This window comes from Furipterus horrens, unplaced genomic scaffold, assembly GCF_987537825.1.
Source record: "Furipterus horrens unplaced genomic scaffold, mFurHor1.1.pri manual_scaffold_4, whole genome shotgun sequence".
Taxonomy (NCBI): Eukaryota; Metazoa; Chordata; class Mammalia; order Chiroptera; family Furipteridae; genus Furipterus; species Furipterus horrens.
Window position 1 is genome coordinate 193,495,426 of NW_028327174.1, and position 21,298 is coordinate 193,516,723.

At 36.9% G+C, this 21,298-nt stretch overlaps 2 protein-coding genes, 1 long non-coding RNA gene and 1 pseudogene across 3 annotated transcripts in view; all 4 read right to left on the reverse strand.

Moving 5' to 3' along the window:
- Nucleotides 1-687: 687 nt before the first annotated feature.
- LOC150013629 (complement C5-like) lies at nucleotides 688-13,734 on the reverse strand. Its single transcript, XM_090274652.1, has 3 exons — nucleotides 13,523-13,734; nucleotides 11,582-11,642; nucleotides 688-928 (listed from the first exon to the last, which is right to left on the reverse strand). The coding sequence occupies exons 1-3, from the start codon at nucleotides 13,727-13,729 to the stop codon at nucleotides 909-911; spliced, it is 288 nt and encodes a 95-aa protein (XP_090130778.1). The 5' UTR covers nucleotides 13,730-13,734; the 3' UTR covers nucleotides 688-908.
- LOC150013630 (pumilio homolog 3 pseudogene) lies at nucleotides 5,993-7,992 on the reverse strand (annotated as a pseudogene).
- A 1,039-nt stretch (nucleotides 13,735-14,773) lies between the features above and the next one.
- Nucleotides 14,774-17,630, reverse strand: LOC150013631 (uncharacterized). Its single transcript, XR_016510577.1, has 3 exons — nucleotides 17,474-17,630; nucleotides 15,695-15,768; nucleotides 14,774-14,908 (listed from the first exon to the last, which is right to left on the reverse strand). It is a non-coding gene; the product is annotated as an uncharacterized LOC150013631 (long non-coding RNA).
- An 861-nt stretch (nucleotides 17,631-18,491) lies between these two features.
- LOC150013632 (complement C5-like) overlaps nucleotides 18,492-21,298 on the reverse strand; it is a 35,858-nt gene continuing 33,051 nt past the window's right edge. Inside the window, exons 17-18 of the mRNA XM_090275254.1 lie at nucleotides 20,061-20,258; nucleotides 18,492-18,589 (exon numbers count right to left, since the gene is read on the reverse strand). Coding sequence (XP_090131380.1) covers nucleotides 18,492-18,589; nucleotides 20,061-20,258 — 296 coding nt within the window. The remainder of the gene's footprint in view (nucleotides 18,590-20,060; nucleotides 20,259-21,298) is intronic.

Genomic DNA, 21,298 nt, shown 5'->3' on the forward strand with positions numbered 1-21,298 from the left:
AATCTGAGAATTATTTGGCTCTGTAAGTTAGAGCAGTATCCAAAAGAGGTAAGAAGCCCAGAAGGATTCTTACTACAGCCATATCCATAACCCAAAGCAGCTTTCTAACCCTTAGATACCTCATTCAAGAATATGGTTGATCATCTCCCTGAAATCTAAACTTCCAGAAAAAGTGCACTGCCAGCTTCAGCACTCATAGACAAGTCATCTCTGTATGTTGTTTGTTCAGTAATCACTGGGTGCTCTGTTACTTAACCATTATTTATACAAATGCCATAAATATTACTGCAAAAAAGAAACCACTCAATGTCTTAAGATCCAGTGATTGCAACCAATATCATATAATTTAGTTAGAAATGCAATTATTAAAATTTATTAAACTGATATTTTACTTATATATTAGACAGGAAACCAAGATAAAATATCTAAATTTCTGATTTGAAAGATTAAACAGTGCTAAAAATACACATAACTGTAGACAGTTTTTTAAAACATAAATCCAAATTCATTCTTTAGGAATAGGAAGAGAAATACTTTGAGACCATTTTTTGTTCTAGTTCTTTTCTGGGATATAAGAATAAAAGAATGACATGTATTTTCTGACTTTTAAGCATGTAGGAGTAAAATTTAGGCAGCTTTGTGATATATCACTAATAAAATGAATAATGTCACTTGACTGCTTATAAGTTACTTATTAAACCATACATCTGTTACTTTATTTTGCTTTTAGTATGTTGAAATTGATAAAACCCCAGAGGAAAGCCCATATATTGGCAAATCCAGATACAAGAGAAATATGTTTACCAGAGAGAGTTGCATTATCGACAAAGCCCAGCCAATAGGGATCAAGAAGATGGAGACAGATGAAGGGGACCAACCTAGAAATGGGCAGAAGACCTTGAGAGCTTCTACGCCACTGGACACAGAACTGGAAGACAAAGAAGGAAAAATAAGTGCAGGTTTTAAAAAGTTATTTTAAGTTCTTTAAAAATATAAAAATGTTGAATATGTAGGCAAATTGTGTTTTATAATTATTTTACCTAACATGCTGAAGCCATTTATTAAATTGTTTACATGAAAAATCTAAAACAAAAATAGTGATTTATTTGGCAGTTTTGTTTTTTTGTTTTTGTTTTTCTAGTTATTTCTATTATGTTAAAAAATGGGGTTTTGGACAGTAATATAATGACAACATATCCAGGGGTTACAAGAATGCTAAATCTGCTCCTGCCAACAGATCCTTCTCACCATTGGAGCTATACATTCAAAGGCATAATTAGTAATAATTGAAGCCAGTGAAGTACTGCTTTATTACTATGCGTGTAGCTTAAACCTAAAGCAGTGCTTTGGACAGGCTGGATCAGTGCACTCTCCTTAGGCTGGAGCCTGAGGCTGGCTTTGACTCTTCCCAACCTGTCCCACACTCTACCTCCTCAACCTTCTCTCCCACCCCACCCCCAAAACATCTAATTCAAGGGATCTTACCGCCTCCTGGCAAGTCACAAAGAAGTCAATCCTAGAAGGCACTTAGAGACCCTACCAATGACAGATTTTGAATCCACTTTCCCACTTGGCTGCATGGATATGAAAGAAGGAGAAATCAGACTTGAGTTTGTGCATCCTGCTAGTAATCATGGCCCGTGGTGGGGCTCTCACCAATCATATTAGCAGCTCATCTTCCCTCGGTTAGTAGCTGAACGGAAAGCATGGGAGGCCAGTAGAACTTGACTGACTGAGCTGTCCATGTCTACATGTATACTATATGCCAGGCTCCAGAGGGGGAAAGCAAAAGTAAATCAGACATCTGGGCAGACTCACTTCAGGCGCTCATCATTTTATAGGAGGCAGGGAAGAAGTGAGGAAGAAAAAGAAATTAGAAATTTGAGGTAGAAACTGATTGATTTGAGATTGCTCTAGTTGAAAAGGACTGTTTATTAGTGAATTTCTTGATATTGAGTCCCATTATAAAAGCATTTACCTCAACACAGGTTTTTTAAAAATAGCTTGAGCCTAATTATATAACTTAGTGACATATTTACCAATAAAATCCTTGTTATCTCAAAAGAGTTCTTTGGTGTTGGGATTGTCAAGTAAACCCCGTTTTATGTTAAGAATTTTACAAATTAAAGGATCGATTAAAAGGGACTAAATGGTAATGGAAAAATACAATAAAGATAAATTATAGTTCTATAGTATATCATGAAACTATTCTAGAGATTGAGAGGAAAACCATCATAAGAAATTACTTTTTTATTCCTGTGATCTATAATTTAATCTGTAATCTATAATTTAACTGGAGGGAAGAGGTTATTGTGAAGAAAAAATCTGGTAGAAATTAAAATTTAAAGATTTGTGTGTGTGTGTGTGTGTGCATGGTTTTAAATTTGCAGCACAAGCTCGGCTCTCAGAACTGCATGATGAAATAGAAAAGGCAGAACAACAAATCTTAAGAGCTATTCAAGAATTTAAACAACTGGAAGACACTATACAGCTTTAAAAAGTATGTAAAAGCAAAGCAGCAATGCTAAGAGGAAATGCAAAAAATGAAATGTTTTCTCCCTTCATAATCATGTAAAACAATTTTTAAATCAGTGCTGCTTAATTAATTATGGAATAATGAATTTCAGAGTCAAATGCGGCTTTAGCATTTCCAGTTACATTTTCCTTTCAATCATGGTGATATCCTATTAGCATTTTATAAGGTGTGTAGAAATAAATTAATTACAATTTATATAAAAAGATGTATTGGGTCTACTCTTACTATGAAAAGCACCTACATTACCCAGGTAAGTTGGTGTATTTTTTTTTTTAATTATTTGTTTATTTATTTTATCTCTTAGAGAGAGGGGAAAGGAGAAAGAGAGGGAGAGAAACATCACTATGTGGTTGCCTCTCACTCGCGCCCCCAACTGGGGACCTGACGTGCAACCTAGTCATGTGCCCTCACTGGGAATTGAACCAGCGACACTTGGCTCGCAGGCCGATGCTCAGTCCACTGAGCTACAGCAGCCAGGGCTTGGGAAATTGGTTTCTGATATATTTCCTAATTTAATTAAGCACTCCCTACTTCTAAGATCCTGGGATCTAGATTAAGAGTCAGAAGACATCTCTACTACAACATAAACATTATCAAATAAGCAGAAGAAATGTAAATGATATAAAATATGGTGTACAAATTTCAGAAACTTCCAGGTGTGTCATGAAGAAGTAAGTAGCTCAAACCCATGATGTAATAGCATAGGGAGAAAATTCAAATAAGGGAGTATCTGACATTTTACTTTTTAAGTGTGCAAAAGGTTCTAGTTATATGCAACTTTAAGTATCAGTATTTCAGAATTATGAGGATAACTGCATTCATACCATAGCAGATAAAACAAGAATGTAAAATCCAAATTATAGATTCTTTTTAAAGATATTGTTACTTTCAGATTATACAGTAACTAGAAAGTGATTCAAGTTTTTTTGGAAGCTTACTATATGGCAGTCGCCTATTGGGCCCAGAGTAAATGAACAAAACAGATGTTTCTTTTCCTCATAGACAGGAAATAGACAATAAACGAACAACAACAACAAAAAAGTATAAAAGAAATGTATAGTTAAACAACATTAAGTGTTGTAAGAAAAAATAGAAAATTAGGAGAGACAATAAAAAGGATATAATTTAAATTGTGGGGACCCAAAGGCCTCTCTGAGAAGGTGACATTTAGACTGAGACCCAAAGGAGAGGGAGCCAGTGAAGCAGTTAAGAGAAAGGTATTCCAGGCAAAGGTGACAATACATGCAAAGACCTTCAAACTAAAGATTGTTTTGAAGGACTTTAGGTAGTACAGTGGCTAACCTTATTTGTATTTTTATAAGAGCCCGCTGGCTGCTGCAAGAGAGAGAAATGAGGGAGGTGGAAAGAATGGAGATTTGTGCATCTGTTAGGAGGCTGTTTAGTACAGACGAGATGATAATACATTGGAGTGGGAAGGTGATGGTGAGCGTGGAGAGAAATCAGACCGATTCTGTGTAAAATTTGGCCCTAGAGCTGATTGATAACTCTTAAAGGTAGCTCGAAGGTGGGAGATGATTTTAATAATTAAATAAGAATGTTTCATAATAGTACTGGCCAAAATTTTATATAGCTAGATTGATAGATGTAAATAATGGACTTTTTAAACAAAATGTGCCTGGAAAAAATAGTTATTCTAAATCAGTAAATATGAATCTAAATTTTTTATTACACTATTAATTTGCTTGACATGCTAATAACAAGGGTAAGTACAATATAAAGTAAGTACTATATAAAGTCAGCTATCATTAATATGGTTATTAATAACTTACAAGTTGCTTATACTAGAGAGCCAGCTTCATTTTTACCTGCTATTAAATTATTAGCTTTCCTAAACTTTTATAAAGTAAGATTTTCTACATCTAATAAGCATAAAATTATATGAATGAAATGCCTAGATAATGCCTACATTGTATTGTTACTAAAAACCTCATAGAGCATACCTTTAAACTGTAAACGTTGTTTTCTTTAAATTTGTAAATCAGTGTTGCTATCCTCTGTTAATTGTGTGTTGGGGTGTGGGGGGTTAAGTTTCAGAAGCAGAGAAAGACCTTCTTTTCAAGCAGTTGAGTGGTAGGATACAACTTCTAAATAAATTACGCCAAGAAGCTCTGGATCTAGAAATGCAAAAGGAAAAGCAAAGGCAAGACATTGCTGAAAAGCAGAAGGACATCAAGGACCCGCAAATAGTCCTAGATAGCTTGGATTCTGAAGACCCAAAACATGTAAGTAAATGAAGAGATTTTGGCTTGTTCTGTGGGGACTAGAATATCGTTTTATCATTCTTAGCCTCAGAATCATTTTTGAAATTCTTTAGTTTATTGCACATATTTATATATGTATGTGTATAATGTATGTTATATATATTCATATGTATACATGAGTATGCATGTATGCATATATATAGTTTTAAAATGTATATGAGTGTATGTGTTTAAAACACAACAACCTAGAGTTTGAAGAAAATAGCTTTCAGTAGAATGAGGGATGCATAGTATACTTAAGTGGTTGAATTTCATTATACTATTCCCTCACTTATCGTGGGTATTACATTCCAGACCCCCCCTGTGAAGTAGGAACCTTACATTAATTCTACACTCTGAAACCTACATAACTTTAACAACATACATATACAATACCGCAACATCCCGCGATATAGTAAAAAATTGGCGATAAATAATTAAATATAATATTTTTAAAATCCCGCGATACAGTGAGGCTGCAATAAGTGAACCGCGATATAGAAAGGGACTATATATTTCAAACCAAGAGAAACCTGCTTCAGGGTGCTCTCTAAACCTCTTACCCTTTCTCTGTCTTCCCCTTTTTTTTCTTCATTATTAAGAGCAGGGTGGTAGGATAGGAGAGCAGAAGTGGGTTTAGAGTCCTTTTTCTACCCCTTCTTTGATTCTTTATGCAAATATTTCACTAAAGCTATTTGTTGTTTCATATTGTTTTGTTTTGTTGTTTAAAAGGAAACATTTCTCTCGAGAATATCTTCCTAAAATTTGGCCCGAGGTGGTGTTAGGTGGCTGGATGATGGAACTGGGTTCTTGTCTCTTTCTGACTGTATCCTAAGAAGGCTTACTAACGGCTTATGTTTTTGCCAATATTTGTACAACACAAGTGAAAATATTTTCTTCATATTTTAATGGTATACTTTGCATAACAAGGTGATTTTTAAAAGAACTTAAGCTCTCCAGATCAAGAGAAATAATAGAATTTAACATGGTAAGGACAGTGCATTATAATTGCTTTTAAGTATTTGACAAGGTTTTTTTTTTGTTTTTTGTTTTTGTTTTTGTGGTTTTTTTTAAAGAACATTGTTAGAAAGCATTTTATAAATAAATTCTTATGCAAAGAACACACATACAGAGCACACAAATTACCAGTAAGGTAGACCCCCAGCTCTTTTCCACAATGGGAAAACAGATCAGAAGAGAAAAAATGATTCCACCTTGTTAATTGTTTCCATCTATACTGACAGTTTTTCAAGTAGCATTTCTATTCCTTTGCTGGTGTTTTTGTTTTTTCCCAATGTGGAAATCAGGCTTTTCAGTCCAGCTTTGACTTTGTTTGCAATTTCTTCATCAGAACTCTGGAGAAGGCTAGAAAGAAGAATGGCTCCTCGATTCACACTAGCCCAGGACTTCAGGTTCTTTATACCAACATGCTCTACGAGGATTTTTGCCAGACAACCTTCTCTTGCATTTTCTTTCATCTTTTTATCTTGCTCTATTAACCACTTCAGAACAAGATGTCCTGCAGGATGTTCTGCAATGCGAAGCTCACCATCTTTGCCACCAGGATGCAGTTCTGCTGCTGCCAAGCTGGCGACGGCATTCATGGCAGGCTGAACGTCTCCAAGGGCAGCTCCCAGAATGTCAGACACCAACACACACGCAGACTTATCTAGCACCACTTCTTGAGTGTGACCCTGCAGGTAGCTTAACAAAGCTGGAGAAATGGATTCTAGGAGCTCTCAGCGTCAGATCTCTGGATCTTTCTTACTGTGTGCATTTCCATCTCCTTTCTGCAGAAGTTCAGTGATTTCTCATACTGTATGTGCAGGATCTCTAGGGCTTAGTAGGTACAACAGGACCTTCCTTCCATATTTGTCATTTACTATGTTAGGCAAGGAACTAATAATTTCTGATATGATTATCTGCTTCACAAGCCTAGTATCATCAATACAATCAAACACTGCCAATAAAACTAAATGGGAGTATTGGCCATTAGCCACCTGTTCAACATAAGTCTTCACTGTTTCACAATCACTTTCCTGTCCTTGGGCGTGCCATGCCACAGGCAGTGCATGGCCACTCTGGCACCATCATGTGTGTGCGCCAGTTAGACCACCGCCTTATGGATGGCTTCGATCATTTCTGATCTTAGCTTTGGGGGTGCATAGGTAAAAAAAAGTCCAAGAATACTTTATGCACCAGTGAGTGTTTAATCACAGCTTCTTTTTGGGCCATTGGAGTTAGAATCTGTTTCATTTCATCCATGATAACGCTCTAGTTTTTCTGGCTGTACCTCTAATACTTTGTCCAGAGTTGGGTGATCTGCTGACTTGTAAAGCTGAAATGTGTTCCCGTACAGCTCCTCTGTCAACATGTTCCTCTGCTCCAAAACGGCCTTGTTGTTGTATGCGTACCCCACGATGGCGGAGGCTTCCGCGTGCTGGAGCATCGTCCTCACGTGGCCTTAAAAAACTTATTATTATCTCCGCAATCTGTAGTTTACTCCCATACATGAGAAATTTTTTAACAACATTTCTGGAATATTTAGCTTTACTTAATTGGACCAAATCATCTCGCAGTTCTTCAAAAGCCTGTTTTCTCTGTTCTTCATTGCCATACTGAATGTAAAACTGGATCACACGAGTTGAATCATGAGCAAATGCAATAGTTTTAATTTTTCCTTGAATCAACTTCTGCAAATCACTTATCAACTTCATTCTTTTTTCTTTGTCACAGCGTTTTCTTCTCACAGTCTCCCAAATCTGCTTTGCTTGAACAACAGTGTCATAGTTGGTTCTGTCACTGAGTTGTCTGCTCTGCTTCAGCTCTTTCTTCTTCTTTTTGAAATTATCCCATTTGGGTTTCTTGGCAGCTGACTCATTACTTTTACAGTCCGGCTGGAATTTTCTCTTCTTGTTGCATTTATTTGCCTGCTGGAATTTGTTCTTTGGTATTTTATCTCCTTGCTGCTTATTTTTGAACTGCTTCATACCTTTTTGGTCTGTTTTTTTTTTTTTTTGGCACTTTTCTGAAAGTTCTTAGATGAGATTTTAGGTCCACCGTCCTTAACAGCTTTTCTTGGAAATGTCCTTGAACAAACAGAATCATTGCTTTTATAAAATCTTTTTTTTTTCCTTGGGATGTCTTTGTACCTTTTCCTGTGATTTTTTTTTTTGTTTGTTTGTTTGAATCCATCACAGCAGCTCGCACACGTGTAGTTCAAGCAAAAGCAGCTCCTGGCTCAGGCTGCCGCATCGGCTTCTGGGACCACTGCTAAGCTCTTTAAATGCATCGTTACACTGGATCCTCACAACATCCCTGTATGCTAAGTCTATTATTATTTTTACTTTATAGACGAGGAAACTGAGGCTTAGAAAGCAAATTGCTCAAGGCCGCAGAGCTACTGCAGATGGATCGGCGATCTGAACTGCAGACGTTTTACTGCATAGCCCATAGTAGTCACCACAAAGAGATCTACCTCCCATTGTCCTGCTAAGGAAGCTCTGTAAGGGCCGAAACCACCCCGTATTGAATTCTGTAGTCCCAACACTTGATACAGTCCCTAGCCCATGGCAGATGCTTAAAAAATCAAGTGACATTTTGCAATTTAATGGACAAGCCACATGGCTTTGCAGAAGAGACAGGAATGTTCCTCAGGTAGCTTCTTTCTTCATTAACCTCTCATAAATGCTGAGGATATAATATGAAAATAAACTCAGTGGAGACATTTAAGAGGTTTATAGTGTCATCGAAAAGAGCTTACTCTATATGTGACACCAGGCAACACAGTTAATCTTTCTCCACCTTGGTCTGCTCATCATTTAAGTAGAGGTGATAGTGTTTTACTCAAAAGGGTTTTGTGAAGAAAAAATAATATAATCCCCAAATCTGGCAGACAGTTCACGTATTATATATGGTACTCAATGACAGTAGACTGTTTGAAATTATCTTAATTTGATCTGCCACCATTTTTCCCATCAATACCTGCTCTTGACTATTTCAGCTCTCACTATCAACTCTGCTATCAGATGCAAAAGGTACAAAAGAGAAAGCTAAAACTAAAAGAAGTAAATTTTACTCCCTTGTCAGAGATCATGGTAAAAGACTCATCAAGGTATCCTATATAAAGGTAGATGCCAGAGAGAGTAAAACATTTAAAAATTAAATCTGTAAGACCAGTAAGATAAAATATACAGCAATACCTTTGTGAACTAAAGGCATGGAGAGGTTCCTAAAAATTACCCCCCCCAAATATAAAATAATAAAATGAAATTATAAGGAATTTATGTCAGAATAAAGGACTCCTGTTCAAAACACACTATGGTTCATTATTGCACAAAGTAAAACAGAAATAAAATCAACAAGAAAACCCAAATGGAAAATAGAAAACAGTGTAAGATAGAAATAAGCAACTTATAGATGGGAAAGCCCAAGTGGCCAACACCTAGGTGAAGAAGTGTTTAGAATCACTAGTAATCAGAAGAATCCAAATTAAAGCAATAAAAAAATATCACTTTCTACCCCTCAAAAGCAGCATATTTTAGAGAGGCAAAGAATACCAGTGTTGGTGAGGATGCGGAGAGACGAAAACCCTCATGCAGTGCTTCTGGAAGTGTAAATACTACAACCATTATGAAGAGAAATATGACAGAAGTATATGGCATTGAATACATGTATGCCCTTTGACCCAGCAGTCCCTCTCCTGGATACAAAGTCTTTGTGCTTAGTCTCTTTTAAGCTGTTGTCCCACAATTTTAATTACTATTAATTTATAATTTGTTCTGATACATTATACTCCCTCACTGATACATTTTTCAGATTTCTTTTGATGTTACTGCCCATGCACTTTTCCAAATACATCGTAGCTTTTAAAAATACCAAACTCTAGATCTGGCTGTGCGGCTCAGTTGGTTGGAACATCATCCCGTACCCCAAAAGGTTGCAGGTTTGATCCCTGGTTGGGGCATGTATGGGAGGCAACCGATTGATGTTTCTCTCTCACTCTCTCCCTCTCTCCCTCCTTCTCTTCCTCTCTCTCTCTCCCTACCCCTATCTCTAAAAATAATAATCATATCCTTGGTTGAGGATTAAGGAAAAAACAACAACAAAGAACTCTATAAAGTCTTATTCTGTATAGCAATTCCAATAGATAAGTATTGGAGGTATTTAGTAGAATCTCTGAAATAAACTGGACAGAATTGATTGCCATCTTTACCCTATTTAGCATTCTAGAAAGTAACAAAGATGCCTAAGTTACAGAGATCAGTAAAAACTGACTATTTATACCATGAATATTATTTCAGTCAATCTTCACAGTAATTTCACAAAATAGATATTTTTATTTTATAAAAGGCAGAATCAAGGCTCAGAATGATAAAGGGAAAAGGTCATAGGACAAGATTGGAAAGAGGCATAGAATTTTTTTTTAATAAAGATTTTTGATGGAGAAATTAATTCCCAAATAAAAGATCATTCATTCCCATCTTGTGACCCTGATGTTCACACCTAGGATGGGTAAGACAGGGCCATTTTGGAAAGCTGTTTGCAATTATGTTAGTATAGGAGGCACAAGTGTAAAAAGGAGGAAAAACCAAAGGATGCAGTGGCTTGGAGTCATGATGTGACTGCGGGAGGCTAAAACCTCAGACCTTGTGATATCTCTTCCCACAGATCCCACACATGGGCAGGCAAGCTGCGAGGAGCATGGTGTGTAGATAAAATCAGAGAAAAATGCTAGTGTATGGATTCATGAATACAGGACGGATTTTTCTTTTGTTACTCTATTGAAGTCCTTATTCAGTTTATGATACTCAGTTAGTTTAAATTGTTAAGGTCTTAATTCTTTGCTTTCCCAAAGGGCATGGTACTCTAAAGTAAACTTTTAAAAAATCCTCATTGCTATATCACTAAAAGAAAAAAAAATGATTCAATGCAACAATAAGGCAAACTTCAACCATTAAATAAGAGCTACAGGAGTTTGTCTTTTTCTTGAAAAGAATTGTTAACTGAGCACGTCATAAACCTCATAAATAGATAATAAATTTAGGCCTTGATTAAGTGCTCAAATCTTTGCAAAAATTCTAACTTTGAGAAGATTCAGAATATCTTAATTAAAGGAAAAAAGGGAAGCAAGAACAACTAGGAACGGTTTGTAAAGTGATTAATCAGCATTATTGTATTTTCAAATAATGCACGTTAAGTAAGTATGTAAATGAATTTTTTCTTATGTGTTTTTTGGACTGATGGCTCAATAGAAATACTAAAATTATTATTGTGTTGGATAGAAAATGATTAATATCTAAGAGAAGTCATGCAATTATTACTATTTCAATGTTTTGCATTTAAAATAATGGAATTATTTTTCTTTGTTCTAAACCCATCCAGGTTACAGTACAATGCATGCTATCAAGCATGGCAATGAACTAAGAAGTGGGCATTCCTGATTCTAGACAAGTAACATTTTGAAAAACAGTTTCAAGTTACGTAACACCATAATTTCTAGAGCAAAAGGTGACACATAAACTACAAAACTAAGCCCTGGCTGGTGTGGGTCAGTGGACTGAGCGCCAGCCTGTGAACTGAAAGGTCGCTGGTTTGACTCCCACTCAGGGCACAAGCCTGGGCTGTGGGCCGGGTCCCCAGCTGGGGGCCTGTGAGAGGCAACTAATCGATGCAACACACTGACGTTTCTCTTCCACTCTTTCTCCCTCCCTTCCGCTCTCTCTAAAACTAAATAAATAAAATCTTTAAAAAATATTTAAAAATACAAAATTATTTTGCTTACCATAAATACCCTTCGGGTCCAGAGTAATACCAGCATAACTTTCCTTTTTGACACCTTCTGGCTAAAATAAAGACAGAAAACATTGAGTTAAGGACATAATTATATCATATGACATAAATTCTTAGACTACTGTTCCCATTAAAAAATTATTTTTCAGGGAGAGAAGGCAAAGTATGTTTAAATACTTGAATGCATACATGCAGAAATGAGATTTTCTGGCAATTTGCATAGTAATCAGAGCAAACACTTAGAATTTATTATATGCCAGGCAACTGACCTGACTGCTTTGTATGCATCAACTCCTTTAACCTCAAAAATACTCTACAAAGTAGGTGCTCTTACTCCCATTTGACAAATGAGGAAACTGACACACAGAGAGATCAAGAAACTTATCCAATGACACACTGCTAGGAAGTGGTGGAGGCAGGATTCAAACCCAGGGAACCTGGCTCCAGAGCCTGTGTATGGAACAACCGTGCAAGTATGCATAGAACAAGCCTTGCACAACATAAGTCCATATATGTTTACTGAAGTGAATTCAGAGAATGAAGACTGAACCCTGAGAAAGAAAACACCTACTAAGAAGGGATCCTGGTGGCGAGCTGGGCTCAAAGACAAAAAGACCTAGCAGCCATTGTACCCGGGCCCGTCACGCAAACTGCACTTCAGGGAGAAGCCAGTGCTGAACTGCCTGCCTCTGCCCGCCTGCACTGTGTTTCTGCCATCTGAGCCAGCCCTTAGAAAGCAGTTCCTGGAATCTTATTTCAACCAATAGGACTGAGGCTGTCCCCATCCAACTGAAGCTGCACAACTCCAACCACAGTGGCTCTATTCTGACCAACCAGGACAGTGCCTTTTGGACCAAACTGTGATGATTTGGAGTCCTTATTTGCATGAGGACAGACCAATCAGGGATAAGGGACAAGGATTGCTGTCCATATAAGCCAGCTGCCCTCTGGCTCTGAGTGTACTTTCCCTTTTGGGAAGACTGCAGGCTGGGCTTTCCTGGCTGAGCTGAAGCACTGAAGATGTTTCTGGGAGGCAGGAGCAGAGCAGACCAATGCAGGACAGAGCAGACTGGCAAAAAAGGGAGGAGACCAAATTACAGGAGAACAGACCAACACAGGATACACCAAAATACCAAGGAGCAGAGCACAGCTTTCTGGCTGGAGAGGGGCCTGGCCCCAGGGCCAGCTGGTCCTAGGGCTGCCTCATGGCTGTGCTGTTGTTTAGCTGTGCTATATCACAATGAGCTGTTCTGTACTGAAAAAAGTTTCTTTCCTGTACCCCAAATTGCAGTTCATGGAAGACACAGCTCTGTCATTAACAAGCAGTGTGACTCTGAGCAAGAATCTTAAGACACGTAACATACTGTATGGATAAACAGTACTTAAAAAATGATAGTTTTCTTCCTTTTTTGGCCTGTTTACTTACTCATTTATAAAATGGAAAGTTTTCTAGACTGTAAATTCTAAACTATAAATGCATGGGCATGTCTTATTTACATCTCTAGTGGCTAGTATAATGTCTGGCACATGTATAGATTTAAAGAACACACTTTCTAAATGCCTTGAGGGAAAAAACCTGGAAGACTCTATACCAAATGGTTAAAATTGTTTATCTGCGGGTGTGGGGTTTATCAGTGACTTTCATTTTCTTTATGTGTTTTCAGTATTCTATATTTTCTACAATAAGCAAGTGTTATCCTATTTAAATTTAAAAAATAAAGTTTTAGAGTTAAAGAAAAGTTCCAAGAACAGTACAAAAAAGATCCGAGATAACCTCCACCCAGATTTCCCCAAATGTTAACATTCTGTTACATGGACATTACCATTTTCTGTGTCTCTTCCTGAGTTATTAAGCATATGCTGCTGATAACTTTTTTTTCTCAGAATGAAAAAAGTGATTTTAAAAGAATCAGGCAAAACGTGTTTTTCTTACCACTACTCGTAATGTTTTTACTAATATTTCTTTTCCCAGCGTAGAGTCCAGTGAAAAGCTGATGTTATGGAGGCCAATTTCCAGAGGAAGCACGGTAAAGGTCACCAAGTGACTGGAGTAGCCCTCTACTGTCTGGCGCAGACATTTGGAGGTCTTTCTCCCCTGAGGGTCGATGACTGGACTTCCTGATGAACAGATTCCCTCCATTGTAACACAGAACTGAAATATCACCAAAGAACAATTACATCAAAAGGATGTAATTTTCGATAAGGAAAGTTTGCCCTGACCATGTTCATCTGGACACAAACTCTTCCCTGATACTTCTAGAGTGCTAAATAATCCCTTAGAGTCTAAGGCAGAGGAGAAAGTTCATTTCAGATTTTCCAAAACACACACATGAGTTGCTGTACCTTAGCAATGTGAAGGGATGTCTAGAAAGCTCAACACTGCTCAGAAATATCTCATCTTCCTTACACTGTTACCCACTAAGTCAGAGGCAAAGCTACTGAAGTTCTTTGTTCATGTTGTGACAGCATTTGTTACACTGTCTCTTTTTTTGACAGTGGGAACCCCAAGCTCAGGCACTTTATCTAATTCATCTTGGTATCTTTTAGCTCAGTCTTTGGTAGTCAACAAATGGTTTTATGAAAGACTGAAAACCCCATCTCTTGGCATTCAAGACCCTGCCCAATGTGTCCCCAATCTTAACCTCTTAACTTCCCACTTGTATCTGATTTTAAAACCATACTCTGTATCCAGAAAGACCTAGGTTCAAATCTGGTCTCTGTCTCTCTTACTGGGTGATGAGAGCAGGTTGTACGATTTCTTCCCTCTTCATTTTCCCATATTTGTAGTGGGGATAATAATAGTAGCTATTAACTTCTGGCTCAAATAGTGGATATTTTTCATCCACTCCAAAAGCCAGTGAACTAACAGAATTGAGAACTGTACCTGAAAGAATAAATCTATAATAACAAGAGTAAGTAGGGAAACAAAGAAGAAAGTCAGTATTCAACAACTAATGTTGAGGAATTTCTAAAAAATGAAAAGTGCCTTCTCCCTCTTCAGAAACGCAAACAACCAGTGCAGGTGGGGCATGAATTAAAGAAACCTATTGGGTCATATTGGTTTATGTTGTTGAGCTGCATTGATTTTATTTTTTGTGTCTCTGATAATGCCATTAACAGAATTCTCAGAAAGAGATTTTCTTTTCATTTACTTGAACATAACATAAATACCTACTTACCTCTATTCTAGACTGTCTGTGGTTGTAAACAGTTCCTTTCAATTGGATCTGCTCCCCTCGTACAACAGAATATGGTATATTCATTTCCAGGAAGACATCTTTGAACATCTTTGCCTTGACAGTATCAGAAACGCATATACCTTCAGCACAAAGTAAAAGCAAAGTAGAAGCATATTAGGGAATTCCTATAAGACCTTATTAGTACTAAAAAGTCTTATATTTGCTTGCTTCAAGAAAACAATTAGATCATTTTTTTTACCATTGTTATCCCCTGTTTTTGAATTTTCTATTCATTGATCTTTATTTCATTAATTATTGGTATTAACAAAAAATTTTATTTGTCCACCAAATATTGAATTATATTTAAGGCATGAGTTTTTCAACTGAAGCACAAAATTTCTTCTTAAATAGTTTTCGTTGGCTCCATTTAGGAGATATAAAATTTTGATTGTGGAAACCAATATTTTGTAAAAACAAAAAACAGCAAACAAACAAACAAAACCAATCCTGAAGTTATTTATAAAGTATCTGCACTAAGTCACCATACAAGGGCATCAGCTCAGAGGAGCAGTCATATAGTTATTTCTAACTCTACTCAAGCTCCCAGTCACTAAGAAAAATGAAGAAAATAGGGGCTTGACATCAGCACTTATGAAATGATGGCTGAGAGAAGGGAAAAAGAGGAAACTGATAGGGTCAAAAATGGGGCATATATAAGCCTCTTCGTAGTATGTTAAAAAGAATACTTTTAAAAATGTCACCACTTAAGTCCTGGGTAAACTAAATAGACAATAACTAAATAACTACACATTTTTTAATGATGGAAAAAATACAGCATTTTTAAAAATATCATTAAACAAATCATCAAACTACATTTTGATAATCAAATCACTCCTTCAATGAGTATATAACTTAAACTTGCTTACCACTATCTGAAATGCCAACACCTTGAATTTCCCAGGTAGTTAGAGAATCGGGTAGCACAAACTGCAACTCCTTACTGAAAGTTAAAATGTTAATGTTCAAATATAGTGAAACATTGATTAACCCAACTGGACAGCATTCATTAGCAGAATTTTTGCTACACACTACCTTCGAAGAAGAAAAAAATCACAGCAAAATAAAATCACATCAGGTATTAAAGAAAAATAAGCAAAAATATATTCCACAAATCTCCTACTTGTTTTATGTTTTTAGATTTTTCACTTGTATGATGAGAATTCAAATTCAGAAGGATGTCTTTGAAACATTGCAAATTTGAAACATACAAAAGAAAGAAAAACTATGTTCATTGCATAACATGTTCTAAAATAGGGAAGCAAAGTAATGTATCTTAATAGTGCTTATAACAAAGTTGACATAACAATTTCTGATTAAGTTTATAGATTTATTTCATTCAACAAACAGCTATTGTCTGCCAATTTTGTGTCAGCCATAATGCTGAGTGTACAGCACTTAGAGATATAGTCCTGCTCTCAAGTAGTTTACAGTCTAGTACAAAAAAATAGTGAAGCAAACAAATTGCAATGCTCTGTAATAACTGTACCAATAAAGCATCAAAAAATTCAGAGGCAGTGTGCATTTATTCAACACATTTATTTTAGTGCCTCTACAAGCCAGGCAGACTCTATGCCAGGTCCTAGATATAAAACAGAAATCTGAATTTAGTCCTTGCCCTGGAGGTAATCACAGTTTAATGCGGAAGATGGGCAGGTAAATAGGCCATTTTAATACTGTGATGCATGCAACAAGATTAACCAGGAAAACTAATTTAACCAATCACTGGTAGGGTAGGGAACAGTAATGGGGAGGCTTACCAGAGAAGTGCTAGCCAAGGGGCAGTGTCAGCTGAAATGACAACACTGTGGAGGAAGGATTAGAGGTGACAAGGTAGAGGCAAGGAGACCCATTAGAAAACTGATGCCAGGCACAGGACTCAGCGCTTTGACTGGTCCTTGGAAAGTCAGTGCTTTGAGCCCCCCAAGGAAGGGTGGTGGTAGGGAATTGGCAGGATTCATCACTGATTTCAGTGCCCAGCACCGAGTAGGCATTCCATAAAAATGTGTTGAATAAAGGAATTTAATGAGAAAAAAAAATTGTTCTTCTTTATTAACATTTGTTTTATAGCACAGGTATTTCAGGATGAGAAGTGCTGTTTACTAGTGTATAGCAGTTAATGCTTACTGAAGAGAAATGAAATTAAAGGAATAGAACTCTTTTCCTCAAGAATTAATTCTGCCTCGGAATAAATTCCTAGAGCAAAGCACACTTTTAAGGAAAAAAAAAAAAAGTGAAGCATAAAACATTTGGACAAAAGGTAGTATTATTTTAACACTTAAACTATTGGGAAATGAGTAGTCTTCAGACTTGTGGCCTTTATATTTGCAAATTCTCACATATTTCAAAGGAATGTCAATGAAGTATAATACCTTTGTTAGCTAGGACAGGGGTGTCAAGGTCTGAGCCATTCTTATTAAATGCTATTCTTGCTGAATGTTAAAATGTAGCACAGTATTTTGCAGACCAGCTCTAAATAGGATAGGCTTGACAGAAACCCAACTGATAAGTGTAGCCAACTGCAAAGAAGAAACCAACATGTAATTGACCACACAGTGTATATAAGCAATGGCTCAGCCTTCCATTTGCAGACAGAACTTTGGATATGAATCCATTGTGCTTTACGTATTGGAAGTAAATTAAACTACCTTGCTTCAAGTGATCGTCGAGGCCAAAAGCTGGGATCAAAGTGGGGAATTGCTGCAGTTCTCAAAGACCTTCTTGAGACCTGATGAACTTCCCATAACCAGCTTTCTGGAAAATAGCTCCTTATTTCTGGTTTGGTTACTGATGTCACAGCCCGTATATCTGGGGGAAAAGGTATATTCTACTATACAAAAACAACATAAATTCTACTTATCGTCAAATTTTAAAATATGGGCATTAATCTAAAACAAGCATTTTCTGAAACATCAATGGAACATTGTTTAATGATTTCAAAATGGAACTATTAGGATTTCTCCTTTAATAGCATTGACCCAACAGAGCATAAAAATATCTTTAATTATTTATTTTGTAAACTGTTAAATGTTCAGTGTTCCTGAGATTGATTATACAAGATACTAATCAGTCTATAAAGTTATTTGCATTCTTATAATTGCAATAATTCTGTTTATGTGATTCTCTGCCTTAGCTTAGAAATTTATTCATAATATATTCCCTTTACTCAAAATAAGTAGAACTTCTGTTCCTGTCTGAAATAAACTAATAGGGACTGGGAGTATCTTTTTGTCTTGAAAAAATCAATACCAGACACAACATATAAAACAGTTTTCAGACACCAGAACAGAAATGATCCCTGTGGGAAGGGAGAAGGTTAGGTTAACCCTAAAGTTGTCTAGGGTTTTTTGTTTGAAGAGTTTGCAGGCTGCAGGGCAGGGAGAGGAGCCCACACAGACTCTTGCAGAGTTGCAGCAACACACATTGGAGTTTGGGGAAGTCAAGCTGTCTAGAATGAGTAGCAAACTACCAAAGAGAAGTTCCAGAGACTGAGTTCCATGTAGCTGAAGCCAAACCAGACAATTATAGTTGAAAAAGTGGACAATGAAAAATATACATACTAGACTGTTCATGAAAATGCTGCTTGTAATAAGCAAAAAGTCCAAAAACAACCTAAATATATCTAATAACATGGTTTTGGTGTCAGAGCAGCCTTTTTCTGAGAAATCACTGGAAGACCACCATGGGAGCAGGCAATGGGTTTATTGAGGGAAAAGGGGGGAGCAGGGAGCGGAGAGGCAACTCCAAGACTGACTCAAGGGCTCCTAGGAGCAAGGGGAATGGGGGAACAAGGGAATGGGGACTCCTGGTCCTCCACACGGGCCCATAGGAGTCCCACCTGTACTTCTGCAGGTGCCTTTTTTATACTTGTCACCTTGCTTATCAACATATTCAGTAGGTCATTTGCATCTCATTGCTTCCCCCACCCCCATATCCTCTGGGATCAGGCTGGGTCCATCCAGGTATCCTCTGGGAGCCAGGCCAGGGCCAGGCTGATTAGCATATATCAAAGGTCCAGGTGTGCATTCTACCTGCCTCCATGCTCTGACAGTAAGTAGTCACAAAAATTTGTTTGTAGAAATATATCCATTCAAATAGACAATGTTTAAGACACACTATTAAGCAAAAACAATCAGATTATAAAACAGTAGCTGTCATTCTGCTTTTGTCTGTTTTCTTTTGACTAAATATAAATGAAACAAAAGTCCTGCAAGTTCTGAAAACATATTAATGAGAGGTCTAGAAAGTCAGAAAATATTTGCATATATTGTGCTTGAAACTGAAGTAAGATTTCAACTTCTACATAAGTACACTTAAGCTTATGCTAGACTTAGAAATCTTTTGCTATATTTGGTCATATAGGTATAAACAGAATTTTTAATGATTGTAATTGTTAGAAACAAGGACATAGTGACTCCTAAACCAATAGAAAGTCATTAGTAACAAAGGGCAAATGTAATTAAAGGCTCTTAAGGGAAAATGTAATTAGAGGGTCTCTGAGAGGGGAGCTGACAGCACTGGCATATCTACAAACCACAGAAGGGGCATTGAGATAACTGTGTTAGATTGTCACTCCGGAGTAACCAGTAATGGAGAAACGGGGAAGGAGGAGAGGGGAGGGGGAGCTAATTGTGTTAGGGCAGGGAAGCTAATTGTTCTCCCTTTAGGGAAAGGAAGATAATCACTTTAGGGTGGCAATTTCAGGGTGGGGGAGCTGAGACTATAAAACCAGTTTCCTTTGTCTACTTGGCGCGCACATTCTCCTGGCTGTGAGGGTGCGCCCAGCTCTGCAGACTCGTGAATAAAGGCCTCGCTTTACTGCTTAAGTCCTGTGTCCCAGTTTTTATTGTGAGCGTTTCTCACATAATGTCACAGAACCATAGAATTTTAGAGCTCAGAGGCATATTGGAGATCATCTGGCCTAATCTTCTTGCTTCAAAAATGAGGAGGCTGAGGCTCTGAGAAGATAAAGAATCATTCAAGTTTATAGAATGAGTCAGCTTTAAACTTGCCCTGGGTCTTGACTATGGACTACTGTACTCTTCCATATTATATATATAGATGCCTCTTTGGATTCCCAGAAATGATGAACAGGTTTTTTTCTATGGGCATTTACAAATTATCTTTTCTACTTCCAATTTTAAACAGAGCATGAAAATTGCCTTTCTTAGCAGCATAGAATTACACAAAATTCCTCATATTGAACAGAATTCTGACAGAAAATGTCAAACTTACCTGAGCTTCCCAATGTAAAAGTTTTATGAGTCTCTTCGGCACGGAGCTTCTTTGCCAATGCGCAACAATCATTAAAAGCCGCGACGCACCTTGGACCTAGCTTAATCCGGGCAGCTCGCTGTTCACAGCTTTCATCGTCATTACGATGGGCTCCATCAATACAACATCTCTTCACTGTTGGATGTTTGTACTTAGCAACTGAAATGGTAATAACACAGCGCTCTTGGTGATACAACAAGTCATACATCTCAGGCTTAGAAGGGATCTGAAGAGATACTTGGTTTCTCCTGCCTTAAGACCCTCCTCCCCACAGCAGTCATGGCTAATTGGCTGATCAGCCTCCCCTTGGAATGGGGAGAATGTGGCCTCATGAGGTAGGCAGTCCACTCTGATTCATATGAAATGGTTGAAGAGCTTCCTGCAGCTAAGCTAAATACTGTATTGAAACTGGCACCTTGGGTTCAGCACCTTTGACTAAAACAGCTTAACTATCTGAGAAGCCCTCTAGTATTATTTCAAGATAATTGTCATCACTATATAAGTATTTCCTTCTTCAAGATAAATATCCTATTTTTTTTTCAAACATTTCTTATGTGATATGGTTTGTGGACCTTCACTGGTGGCATCACTCTTCATTGTAAGTACTCAAATCAATGTGTCTCTTTTCATATCATGAAAACTTAGAATGAAAATTAGAATTAAAATAATTCATATACAAATGGAAGGAATTATTATGTTGTAAGCATGGTTATTAGTTGAACTCAAGTCACTGACTCCAGTTCAATATTCTTTCTAATGTAGCATTTAAATAATTGTTTTCAATAATTTCTATTAGACTTGTTTCCCAAAGAGTAATCCAAAATACTATGAACTGTTAACATAAGAAATAGAAAATAGAGATTTCTAGGTAGGTATACCCCAAAGTTAATCAAATTATGGATTTTTCAGAATAAAAGAATATGATTTGAATTGCTAGATTAAATAGAGAGGAAATATTTGTGATGAAAATAAATTAATCTTATAGATTTTAGAAATAGAAATAATACTTATTTCCCTCAGATTAAAGTTATGGCAAATGCACTATTGTATTTATTTGGATTAATCTTTTTTAAGAGAGATGAATTACATGTCTGTACATATCTTCATTTTTATCCATTCTATCTGAGTTAGGGGACATTAGATAGTGTTTAATTTTCTCCAGCTTTTGAATGATATGACCATAATATGAAACTTGTAGC

Bases quoted from the DNA above. Each gene is read 5' to 3' on its own strand.
- LOC150013629 (XM_090274652.1), bottom strand. From the start codon at position 13,729: ATGGAGGGAATCTGTTCATCAGGAAGTCCAGTCATCGACCCTCAGGGG. The intron at 11,643-13,522 runs GTAAGAAAAACA...TCTTTATTTTAG, and splicing joins TAAAAACATTACGAGTAGTG to CCAGAAGGTGTCAAAAAGGA. The intron at 929-11,581 runs GTAAGCAAAATA...TTTGTCTTCCAG, and splicing joins GGACCCGAAGGGTATTTATG to TTCTGTGTCCAGTGGCGTAG.